At 50.2% G+C, this 11887-nt stretch overlaps 2 protein-coding genes across 2 annotated transcripts; one reads left to right on the top strand and one right to left on the bottom strand.

Annotated features, from left to right (window-relative positions):
• The first annotated feature begins 6887 nt into the window (after nt 1–6887).
• Nucleotides 6888–7745, top strand: LOC119375941 (uncharacterized protein K02A2.6-like). The gene has a single exon (XM_037645960.1). It carries the CDS (start codon nt 6888–6890, stop codon nt 7743–7745), a length of 858 nt encoding a protein of 285 aa, XP_037501888.1.
• Nucleotides 7746–9075: 1330 nt separating this feature from the next.
• LOC119375940 (uncharacterized protein K02A2.6-like) lies at nt 9076–9900 on the bottom strand. Its single transcript, XM_037645959.1, has one exon. It carries the CDS (start codon nt 9898–9900, stop codon nt 9076–9078), a length of 825 nt encoding a protein of 274 aa, XP_037501887.1.
• Between the last annotated feature and the right edge of the window lie 1987 nt (nt 9901–11887).

Raw genomic sequence — 11887 nt, 5'->3', positions numbered from 1 at the left:
ATACTTTCTTTCGAACAGTTAGGCCTTGGCCCCCCCCCCCCGAAAAAAAAATCCTGGCTACGTGCCTGGCTGTCTGAGTTATTGCCGAAAGTTACCTGTCTCCGATGTAACTTCCACCACAGTTTGCGCCCCCCCCCCCCCCCCCCCGCGTCCATTTTAATTGTCCTCGTGTCTTTTCCCGACCACACGGGTTTCCTTCAGACTCTCGACTTCAGCCCATTGGTTTCTTTGCTTATATATTATTTCTGTAAAATGAGCCCATAGTCAGTGTCACTTGTTCTTCTCTATGTTGTTTTACGCTACAGGCGAAAACATGGCCAGCTTCAAACACTGATTCACCTTCTAACAGTAGCCGCGAAGTGTCATACTGCTTTTCAATGAAGCTTTATAAATGCTGGACGCTGGTATTTTCACTGCAACATAAAATTCCCATTTAGACCACGGTAAGCTACACCTTGCAGCATGGCCATTTAAGTGCGAAAGTAATACGGCTGGCCGACACACGGTGCATTTGCTATAGCAATCGAACCCGATCGGGACCGTATTTTTCGATCGCGATTGGCCCCTTTGTGCAAGCTGGATAACGGAGTCAATCGTCGAAAATTTTCATCCCGATGTGGCTCGGTAGCGATCGAAGATGCACCGTACGTGTGACAACCTTCGAAAATACGCGTAATGAGAAGCAACAGATACATATTAAAATCGTGCCACAGACAAACTCATGTGGCACGTTATCTAGCTAAAACACTGAATGAGCCGCGCGTGTACATATGGCTCTCGTGAATGTGTCTCCAATCATATGAGACAGGTTGCGGCTGCATGAATCTCTAAGCATACTGGATTGCTGCCCACAAAGCGGAGAAGCCGCTGTCATCGTGCGTCATAGGGCTATGTGTACTAAACAAGAACGTAAATTTACCCATGCTTGTCGTGTCAACCGCGGCTCGTTATTATATGAAAACTTACAATGAATGACGTTGCACAGTTGCCCGCATTTCTTGCAACAAAAAATATGTTTCTTTGCCGCACGCACGCGCTAAAGCCCATTCGACGCAAAATGATTCGTTACTTTTTACAAAAGCAGCGTGCGCGGCCCCCGCGGTTTCCATATCGGTGGCCATAGCAGACGACGCCGGCAGTCAGGACGCTGTCTAAGGCATTATGAAGACGTAACATTTTTTTATGAGCAGTTATTTAGCATTTCGTACAGTCAGTGATGAAGCTGCAGCAGTATTTTACTGATTTCGTTGAAGTGAAGTACAACAATAATAATAAAAAAGCAGACGTGAAAGCGGCTGCGGGCTGAGCGCGAGAGGGCCGGCGGAGCAATCCAACCGTGCACATCACAGGGATGGCTCCGCATGGCGGCGCCACGGTATGTCTTCGCGCCCAATACCTTCGCGGATAAGCATCAGAAAAGAGCGAAGGCGAGGTGGCGGCCGTCGATGAACGTCCCATCATGACTTATAGCCGACAACCTTATCACAGTCATCTGTAGAAATCTGCTCGGCTGTGCGTGTGGCGTACGCCGTACACTGCGGATTGACGGCAGTACGAGCGTGCCATGCTGCCGTTCGCAAGTTCGCCGCCGCCGCGTCGTGCGAGACCGCTTTAAAGTGCGCATCGCTTTGTAGAAACGAAAGTAGCTCGCTGTTGGCGCGCCCACCGAGAAACGTCGATGCACTGACAGCGAGCGTATACTGCGTGTTTGACTAGGTGACGACTCAAGTGCGCCGCGCATCGTCGTGCAGGGCCGCGAGAGCATCGCGGAGACGTAGAGTGCGCGTTGCTTGCAAAATGCTTGTTTTCGCCGCATTGAACGAAGAGGCTAGTCGCCGCACCCGTGCACGGTCCGGAGTGAAGCAAGCACGAAGAACGTACAAGCGCGCGCATACGGCATACAGCAAGCGGCCCGGCAGTGACTCCGCGAGCCGAGTAGGTGACACGCTGCACGCAACTAGCCAGGGATGATCGTCTCCACGTGGCAGTACCGCGCTTTGGTGAAACGGTCTCGGCTCATTGCAAAGGCGGTTAATTCACTCGTGAGCACGCAGCGGGCGTCGCTTCACGACGCGAAAAGGCTTAGCTTGTCACCGAAGGGGTTGTTAGCACTTTAATAAAAGTGCAAAGAAAAAGAAAACGGCTTGGCTGCTAAGCGCACGTTTCTAAGGGCGAGTCCATATACAACGAACTACTGATATAGCTACCACTTTTCGCGATACTTTCGAGTTCGTTATAAACGGGTTCGTCTGTACCCTTAGTGGGTCCCAAAGGTACTTGAATAAAGAAATAAATAAAATATAAATCTCACAGCTTTTCTCTGGACTTTCTGAAGTTCAATAATGTCCTTTTTAGTATGCAGGTCCCAGACTTCAGCAGCACATTCTAATTTAGATCTCACCATTGCATTGTAGGCTAACATTTTAGTTCTTACAGCCACGTGTTGAAGCTTCCTCTTTACGAACCACAGTTTCTTTAATACAGCTGAGCAGATATCTGAGATATGCGCTGACCATGTGAGTTTACTGGTTAGAGTAACGCCAATATATTTATATTTTTGGAGTTCGGTTAGGGTTCTGTTTCAAGCTGATAATGAAATTCGCTGGAAGATTTTTTTCTTGTTATGCGTAAAAGTAAAGTTTTTTCCACATTAAGCTGCATTCCCCAATCTGGGCACCAGTCAGTAACCGCTACAAGGCATCTCTGCAACTCATCATCACCATCATGGGACATAATTTCCTTGAAGATAACAGTGTCATCCGCGTGTAACCGAATGGACATATTAGCAAGAACAACATCAACCATATCATAAACATAAATTAAAACCAATAACACATTGCCCTGAGGAACTTTTGAGGTGACCTGATGGGCCCTAGAACTACAGTTTCGGACTTGAACAAATTGTCCTCTAACTGTCAGTTAAGCACGAATCCACTGTGTAATAACAACAGGAATTTCCACGTTTACGTCATAACTTTTCAGGTGGGAGCCTAGCAAATGCTTTGCTAAAGTCCTGAAATAGCGCATCTACTTGTTCGGATAAATCAAGTATTTGGGAAAATTCCTGCGCGGTTGTTACTAGTTGAGTCACTATGAAGAGCCCTTTTTTGAGACCGTGCTGAAAAAGGTGTTGCATGATGTTTCAAGAACCCGTGTATGACACCACCAACAAATATGTTCCAAAATCTTGCAACTTGAGCTGGTAATAGATACAGGCTGGTAATTCGAAACTGTTAGATAGTCTTCTTTCTTGTGTACAGGCTCAACACATGCTTTGCGCCAGTCTGCCGGTATTTCTCCTCAGTTTAAAGATGACTGAAAAAATTTAGAAACAAATTCAGATTCAGAGATTTGAACCTGTGTGGAGCGTTGTAACCCCTCGGCTATCCAGGCACGCTAGCAGAGCATAGAATAGCTTTGTATAGTATAGTACAGCAAGGGGGTGGGAAATGGAATTGGGGCTGAGACGGGTGTCACAATGTAATGGCTAACATGCAGTGCCCTCGCGCGGCTCTGTTGCTTTGTGTGTTGTGGCGTCACGCCTGAGGGTGAAAGATGGGGACGCGGGAAAATAAAGAGTCAGTTTGTTTTGGGCTCTCGTAGCGCTATGTCTTATTTTTGCTATCTAGTCTCCGGCTATCTCCCGGCCATCTGCGCATGTATCAACTGGCGACGATGATAAAAAAGAATGTTCTCATGAGTTCCTGCCGCTGCACCATCCGTCCAAATGCCAAATTTCGGCAATCTTGAGCCTTTCGAGGGAGGAGGCGATGACTGGCCCTGCTACGTGGACCGGCTGAAGGCATTCTTCACGGCGAATGACATCGCTGAAGACAAGCGAACAGCCGTCTTCATCAGCTGCTGCGGGCAGAAAATGTATGCGTTGCTTCGCAATTTGGTCAAGCCTGACCAGCCAAGTGACAAGACGTTGGACGAGATTCTGTTGGTGCTAGGAAACCACTACTGCCCGAAGCCTTCTGCTGTTGTGCAGCGGTTCCGTTTCAACTCGCGCGTTCGCGCTGAAGGAGAGTCCGTCAGCAACTTCATTGCAGCGCTGAAGAGCCTTTCCGAGCACTGCAACTTCGGCAAAGAGCTTGAAAACATGCTCCACGACCGCGTCGTGTGTGGCATCAACAACGCAGACGTCCAAACAAGATTGCTGGAAAAAGCGGACCTGACTTTCGAAGACGCAGTGCAGACCGCCCTAGCAATGGAAGCAGCAAAGAAGGATGCAGGGGAGATAGCGCAAGCTCACGCTAGCACCTTCTTTTCCACCCTCCGCGTCTCGGCAGCGCCGGTGGGCGTGTCCTGTTATCGCTGCGGGGAGGCACACCTGGCGTCCGCTTGCCGGCATGTGAAGACCGTCTGCAGTTACTGCCACAAACGCGGCCACTTGGCGAAAGTTTGCAATACGAAACGAAAAGACGAGCAATCACAGAGTGACAGGTCTCCCAGGCCCCGTTCGTTCGCGGGCCGAAGTTCACTGTCGGCGAGCAACCGTCATCGCCTAAATACTGTCCAGGATGAAGCCTCCGCTACAGCTTCGCCCGCCAAAGTTTTCGACATGTGGTTAGTTGACTACACCAAGCCGCCTCCACCTTTTACCGTCAGTGTTGAAGTTTGCGGCAAGCCGCTACGCATGGAAGTGGACACGGGGGCGAGCGTCTCAGTCATTGCCAAGTCGCGTTTGCTACAGCTTCTACCTTCAATTCCGGTGCAGCCGTCTCAAGTATTTCTGCGAAGCTATTCCGGGGATTTAAAGAAGGTACAAGGCAAAGCTGATGTCCATGTAAAGTTCCATGGCAAGGAGGCTCACCTACCGATTTTTCTGGCCGGAAACGAATCACCCACTCTGCTCGGACGCAACTGGATGCAAGAATTGGGCATCGGCGTCTCCGACGTTGAAGTGAACATTCATGCACTTGCTGATGTGAAACACGTAGTGCAAGATTACACTGAAGTGTCTGAAGAAGGTTTGGGTACGTTCAAGGGTGCGACAGCTTCACTACATGTACCTTCAGATGCTCCACCACGGTTCTTCAAGCCACGCCCACTGCCGTATGCTTTGACAGACGGAGTCACGCAAGAAATTCAGCGATTAATAAGAGATTCCATCATTGTTCCGGTGAAGACAGCTAGGTGGGCTGCCCCAATTGTTCCCGTGACAAAAAGGGATGGGTGCATCAGAATCTGTGGGGACTTTGGTGTCACCATTAACCCAGTCGCGACGGTGGAACGCTACCCTATTCCAAGAATTGAGGACTTGTGGACTGTGCTGGCCGGAGGTGAGAAATTTACAAAGTTGGACTTGCGTGACGCATACCAGCAAGTCGTCCTGGATGAGGCCTCTAGAGAGTACGTCACGATTTCGACGCACATGGGGTTGTTTCAATACACCCGCTTACCTTTTGGGGTCTCATCTGCTCCAGCTATTTTTCAACGCGAGATGGAGAACTTGCTCAGGGGTCTGCCACATGTAGTGGTCTATTTTGACGACATTCTCATAACTGGTGCAAATGATGTCGAGCACTGTCGCAACCTCCGTGCGGTACTAGGCAAACTTCAAGAATCTGGCCTCAAGTTGAAACTCGAGAAGTGCCACTTCTTCATACCCCAAGTTGAGTATCTCGGGCACATTATCAGTAAGGAAGGCCTCTCTCCGAACATGGACAAGGTGTCTGCCATTCTGCACGCTCCTGTGCCACAAGATGTGAAGGAACTTCAAAGCTTCTTGGGACTCGTCAACTTCTATCGGCGTTTCTTGCCCAACCTTTCTGCAATTTTCCGTCCGTTGCACTTGCTTCTTGGTGATGGAAAGAAGTGGCAGTGGGGAAAGGACCAGCAAGATGCTTTCACTGCCTGCAAGCATCTGGTGACTTCAGCTCCAGTTCTTGTACATTTCCGCCCAGACAGGCCTGTATGTCTCAGCTGTGATGCATCACCTTACGGTATAGGCGCAGTTTTGGCGCACAAAGATGCTGATGGCCGAGAACGTCCAATTGCTTTTGCTTCTAGAAGTTTATAAAGCAGAGCAAAACTATAGTCAACTTGACAAGGAAGCACTGGCCTTGGTGTTTGGCGTGGATCGGTTCCACCAGTACTTGTGGGGCATACCGTTTGAAGCACACACTGACCACAAGCCACTTCTTGGACTTCTGGGTGCCAACAAGCCTGTTCCTGTGCAGGCTTCGCCAAGAGTAGTCAGATGGGCCCTGAAGCTCTCCGCGTACAATTACAAACTTGTCTACAAACCTGGCAAAGAGTTCGGGCATGCCGATGCGCTTAGTAGACTGCCGCTGCCCAACGATTGCACTGCATTTCCTCGCCCTGCTGAGATCTTCATGCTGGAGGAGGCATATCCACAACTCCTCTCACCAGCTGTTGTAGCGCGAGCCACAAGAGACGATCCGGTATTGAGCCATGTTGTCCTATCTGTGTTGAAAGGAGAAAGCCTCCCAGCGGCTGGAAAACCCTTCAGTGCCAGAAGTGCGGAACTCAGTCTCCATGAAGGCTGTCTACTAGGGGATCAAGAGTCGTGATTCCGAAAAAATTGCTGGCCCAGGTACTTGGTGTGCTTCATGCCAGCCACCCGGGTATTGAGAAGAGCAAGATGATCGCCAGGAGCCATGTCTGGTGGCCAGGCATTGACAATGACATCGCAACAGTGTGAAGAGCTGCGCTACGTGCCAGGCTCAACATAGAGCTGCCCAGCCAGTGCAGCAGACACCCTGGCCTTTCCACAGCGACCCTGGTCTAGGCTTCACATTGATTTCGGGGGACCATTTCTAGGGCATACCTTCTTGGTTATAGTGGACGCCTTCTCGAAATGGATAGAAGTCTTCCCTGTGTCTTCCACATCAGCAGACGCTACCATTTCTGCCTTGAGAATGGCATTCGCCCAGCACGGCCTCCCTGACATCATAGTTTCGGACAATGGTCCTGCTTTTACCAGTGCACAGCACCTGGACTTCTTGACTCGAAATGGAATACGTCGCATGCTGGTACCGCCGTATCACCCTGCGTCCAACGGTGCCGCAGAGCGAGCAGTACAGACCGTCGAAAACAAACTCAAGAAATCTGGGTCGGGCAACTTCCAAACACAACTGTCCCGGTTCTTATTCCACTACAGGACTACACCTCACGAAGTAATGGGTCGGCCACCGTGCGAACTCCTCACAGGGAGAGCCTTCAAGACACCGTTGGATGTCTTGCGGCCAAGCCTGCAGACGTCGGTACTTGTAAGGCAACTTAAGCAGAAGTTGTATGCCGACAGAGGATCCCGGCCAGCTCCGTCATTGCAACCAGGAGACAGCGTGTATGCGCGAAACTTTCGACAGGGAGCACCATGGGTGCGGGCCAGTGTTGTCGACATCACCCCGCCGTCGGCCCGTGCCATTCTCGACGATAGGTCTATATGGCACCGACACGGTGACCACTTGCGTCTTGCCCAGACAGGGCCACCGGGTACATCTGAAACGGATGCACTTCACCATGCTAGTGCTGCGGCCATACCACAATGGGAACAGCCTCCTCTCCGTGAATCAACTGTTCCGGACATGCCGGAGCAAGAGGCTGTCGAGCCGTCTACAAGTTCGCCTGAGAGGGGCTGTGCCATAAACACTGACATTACTGCAAGCAACAGTGGTGTTCATGTGGGGAGTGACTCTTCCGTGGCTGCGCCTTGCACACCAGTGTTGCGACGCAGCAACAGGTCGAGGAAACCAGTGCTTAGGTACTCCCCGTAGTTGTTCTTAAGAGGGGAGGAGTGTCACAATGTAATGGCTAACATGCAGTGCCCTCGCGCGGCTCTGTTGCTTTGTGTGTTGTGGCGTCACGCCTGAGGGTGAAAGATGGGGACGCGGGAAAATAAAGAGTCAGTTTGTTTTGGGCTCTCGTAGCGCTATGTCTTATTTTTGCTATCTAGTCTCCGGCTATCTCCCGGCCATCTGCGCATGTATCAACTGCGCAGATAATATACATAAATAATAAATATACATATAAAGAAAGGAGATAAAAAAGAAAGAGGAAGCGAGAAATAAAAGGAGAGAGAGAGAAATAAACATACACAAAAAAGAAAAAAATAAAGCAAGCATAGCCATGTGTAGTATAGTAGAGAGAGGTAAGGGCAAAAGCCTAGCCATGTCAGGACAAGCTAGGTGCCCACCAGCAGAGCCGTGAGTCAGGCTAGCATGACTTAGAGCAAACTGTGCAAATTTTTTTGCGTCTAAGTTATCAAGAAAGAATTCCTTGATGCTCACACGTCTTTAAAAGTTGGTTATATCTTTGTGTAGCTTATATTTGTACAATGCTTTGTTTGTGAGCCAGAATGTAAGGCTGTGTTTGTGAAAATCTATTTCGATTGGATTTAATCTGTGATAAGTGTTACATGTAGCCGGAATAAGTGGAGCTGAGAGCCGAGCTCAACGAGAACACAACATGAACTGTTTATTCCTTCCACACTGCCCCAGCCCTGTTCTCCTCACTCCCACTTCCACTCGCAGCAGTAGGTGGTGCTAGTAGCCGGCGGCACTACAGCTGGTGCAGCACACACTATCAATTTTCACACTCCTCCCCCTTTAGTTCTTGTCATGGAGAATACTGATTCACAAGGCGTCTTGTTCGGCCACTTCTTCACGGTGGAACAGGGCTTCCTCCCGCCGATGGAGTGACTGCTTGTGGTAGCCCAGTTCCGTGGTGGGACTGCCTTTGTGGCTGTTCTGACTCAGCAGCAGCTCCTGCAGGCTCCACAGGATCTGTCGCTTGCTGCTCAGCTGGCTGATTGAGAGGCACAGTGTTTGAAGGCGGTGGGTCTAGAGGAACAATGTTTGCAGGTGGCTGTGTCTGTATGAGGTTGGGGCGAATGTGTTCCCCATGTCTGTGCCACAGAGTTCCATCTTGTAATACAACCTCAGATGAGGCGCAGCTCGTAGGACGTCTAACAGAAGCAGGTACCCATGGTGGGCCTGATCGGACGTTCTTGGTGAACACTGGGGCACTCAGGTCCATTGTTGGCGCAATGCGGCAACCCTTGTCCGCATGCAGCTTTTGCTTTATCTGCTTCAATTGAACGGACGATCAAAGACTTGGGCACATGACATCCAAGGGTGTCTTTATGCGTCTCCCCATGAGCAACTCACACGGCGCACGGCCTGTTACTTGATGAGGTGTTGAACGGTAGTGAAAGAGCACCCTGGCCACTTGCGTCCTGAATTCACCCGGTGTGCTTTTCTTTAATTTATCTTTGATGGTCTGCACGACCCGCTCTGCAGCACCATTGGAAGCAGGGTGATAAGGAGGCACCAGCATGCGACGGATGCCATTCCTGTTCAGGAAGTCGGCGTACTGGATGCTGGTGAATGCTGGCCCAATGTCTGAAACAATGACGTCTGGCAGACCATGCTGAGCAAAGACAGTCCTGAACACAGAGATTGTGGCCTCTGCAGATGGTGATGGAACAGGGTGAACGTCCACCCATTTGGAAAAAGCATCCACCATCACAAGGAAGTAGTGTCCCATGAATGGACCTCCAGAATCAACATGGATCCTGGACCAGGGCTTGTCAGGAAATGGCCATGGCATAATTGGTATCCTCCGGGCAGACTTCTGGTGCGCTTGGCAAACAGGGCAGCTCCGCACCTGGTTTGTCATGTCATTATCGATTCCAGGCCACCACACATGGGACCTAGCAATCATCTTTGATTTCTCAATTCCAGGGTGGCCAGCATGCAACAGCTTTAGGACTTGGGATTGCAGGGACTTCGGAACGATGATACGGGCTCCCCACAAGAGGCATCCTTCGTGCAGACTAAGTTCATTGGTCCTTGTAGTATAAGGCCCCCAGTCTCCACCCTCCGGAAGAGGACTCCCGGTCAGGACAGCCTCAGCCACTTGTGACAGCATGGGATCTCTTACCGTAGCACGTCTAACGACTGCAGGCGGCAAGACATCAGGGTATGCTTGTTCTAGCATAAAGACATTGGCAGGCGTATAGTCCTGAACCTCAGTTGCGGGAAGAGGTAGCCTGCTGAGTCCATCAGCATGGCCCAGCATACTGCCAGGCTTGTAGAGGAGCTTGAATTGATAGTAGCTTGATAGAGTGAGTGCCCACCTGAGGACTCTCGGTGATGCCTGGCTTGGCACACCTCGACTTGAACCAAAAAGTCCTAGCAATGGCTGGTGGTCTGTTACAGCAGTGAACGGCCGTCCCCACAGGTACTGATGAAATTTGCGCACACCAAAAACCAAACAAAGCAAGGCCTTCCTTGTCAGTCTGACTATAGTTCCGCTCAGCAGCAAGCATAGTACGTGAAGCAAAAGCTACAGGTCTTTCGGTTCCATCTGCTTTGGTCTGTGCGAAGACTGCACCCACACCATACGGTGACGCGTCGCAACTGAGCACAAGCTATTTCTCAGAAGAGTAGTGGGCCAAAACAGGTGCAGTTGATAAGAGCCTTTTACTTGTGATAAATGCTTCCTGTTGCTCTTTCCCCCAGCTCCACCTTTCCCCATCAAGAAGCAGCTGATGCAAGGGACGCAGTCTTGCTGAGGTGTTTGGCAAAAACCGTCTGTAGAAATTAAGCAGGCCATAATATTTAAGAGCAGCGCAAAAGACGGGACAAAGGACAAGAAGTTCACAGACGAACGCTTAAAGGGGTGGTGCCACCAAATTTGTGGCTTGCGCGTTCTTTGCTGTAAGCGTTTCCTATAGCTCCAGGAAGCATGATGCACGCACTAAAATTCATGTATTCTCGCTAAATAATTTAATATCGCCTTTTTATTTGGACAACTTTCGGTTTCGGTTTCTCGGCGCCGAGGTTGGGCAGTGACGTAGAAGTGTAGGAGGCGTAGTCACGTGACCACACAAGACTGTGACGCACATGACCAGGAAGCGATCGAAACTCGGCGAGTGATGTAGCAACCGATGCTTTGCCGGTACTATAGTGAACTAGAATGTATTCTAGTTCACTACAGCCGGTACGTACGTTGCGGAAGTGGCGGAGGTCCGGAGGTCACTCACGTTACTACAGCAGATTTGGTGTGACGTCACTACAACTTTCGTTGCCCATCCTACAGATCTACGTCAGTGTTGGCGCGCTAGCGATGGGTTTCGATCGGGAGAATGAGCATTTAGGTACACTTTGGAAGTGAATTAAAATATATTCTAAACGTTTGCTGTGTCCGACCCTTCGTGTGGAATGTCCTTGCATACAAAGGAAACCCACAACAGGCTTGTTATAGCCTCGAAATTTGATGGCACCACCCCTTTAAGCAGGCCAAGATAGCTTTGAAGCTCCTTCACATTCTGTGGCTCGGGCACATTGATGATGGCCTGTACCTTCTTGGGGTCGGGTTTTTGACCTTGCTTGCATATAATGTGGCCCAGGTATTCCACTTCGGGAGCGAAGAAAACGCACTTTTCCAGCTTCAACCTAAGGCCTACTTCCCAAAGTTTCTGCAAGACTGTCGTCAGATTTGCCACGTGGTCTTTGTCGTTAATGCCTGTAATAACTATGTCATCAAAGTACACAGCTGTATTCGGCACACCACAAAGCAGAGTTTCCATCTCTCGCTGAAAAATAGCAGGTGCGGCTGCCACGTGGATCCGAACCCACGCGGCAGGTGCCTGTGTGGGTTCGGATCCCATCTTCGTCGCCAGTTGTTACGTGTAGCCGGAACAAGTGGAGCCGAGACCCGAGCTCAACGAGAACACAACATGAACTGTTTATTCCTTCCACACTGCCCCAGCCCTGTTCTCCTCACTCCCACTTCCGCTCGCAGCAGTAGGTGGCGCTAGTAGCCAGCGGAGCTACAGCTGGTGCCTCACACAGTATCAATTGTCACAATAAGTCTACTACCTTCTGGGCGTTCAACTAAGGTGACGGAGCTT

This window comes from Rhipicephalus sanguineus, unplaced genomic scaffold (genome assembly GCF_013339695.2).
Source record: "Rhipicephalus sanguineus isolate Rsan-2018 unplaced genomic scaffold, BIME_Rsan_1.4 Seq10331, whole genome shotgun sequence".
NCBI lineage: Eukaryota > Metazoa > Arthropoda > Arachnida > Ixodida > Ixodidae > Rhipicephalus > Rhipicephalus sanguineus.
Note: the sequence above shows the minus strand (reverse complement) of the source record. Positions and strands in the feature narration are given on the sequence as shown.

Coding starts and splice junctions, on each gene's coding strand:
- LOC119375941 (XM_037645960.1), top strand. CDS start 6,888: ATGGCATTCGCCCAGCACGGCCTCCCTGACATCATAGTTTCGGACAAT.
- LOC119375940 (XM_037645959.1), bottom strand. CDS start 9,900: ATGCTGTCACAAGTGGCTGAGGCTGTCCTGACCGGGAGTCCTCTTCCG.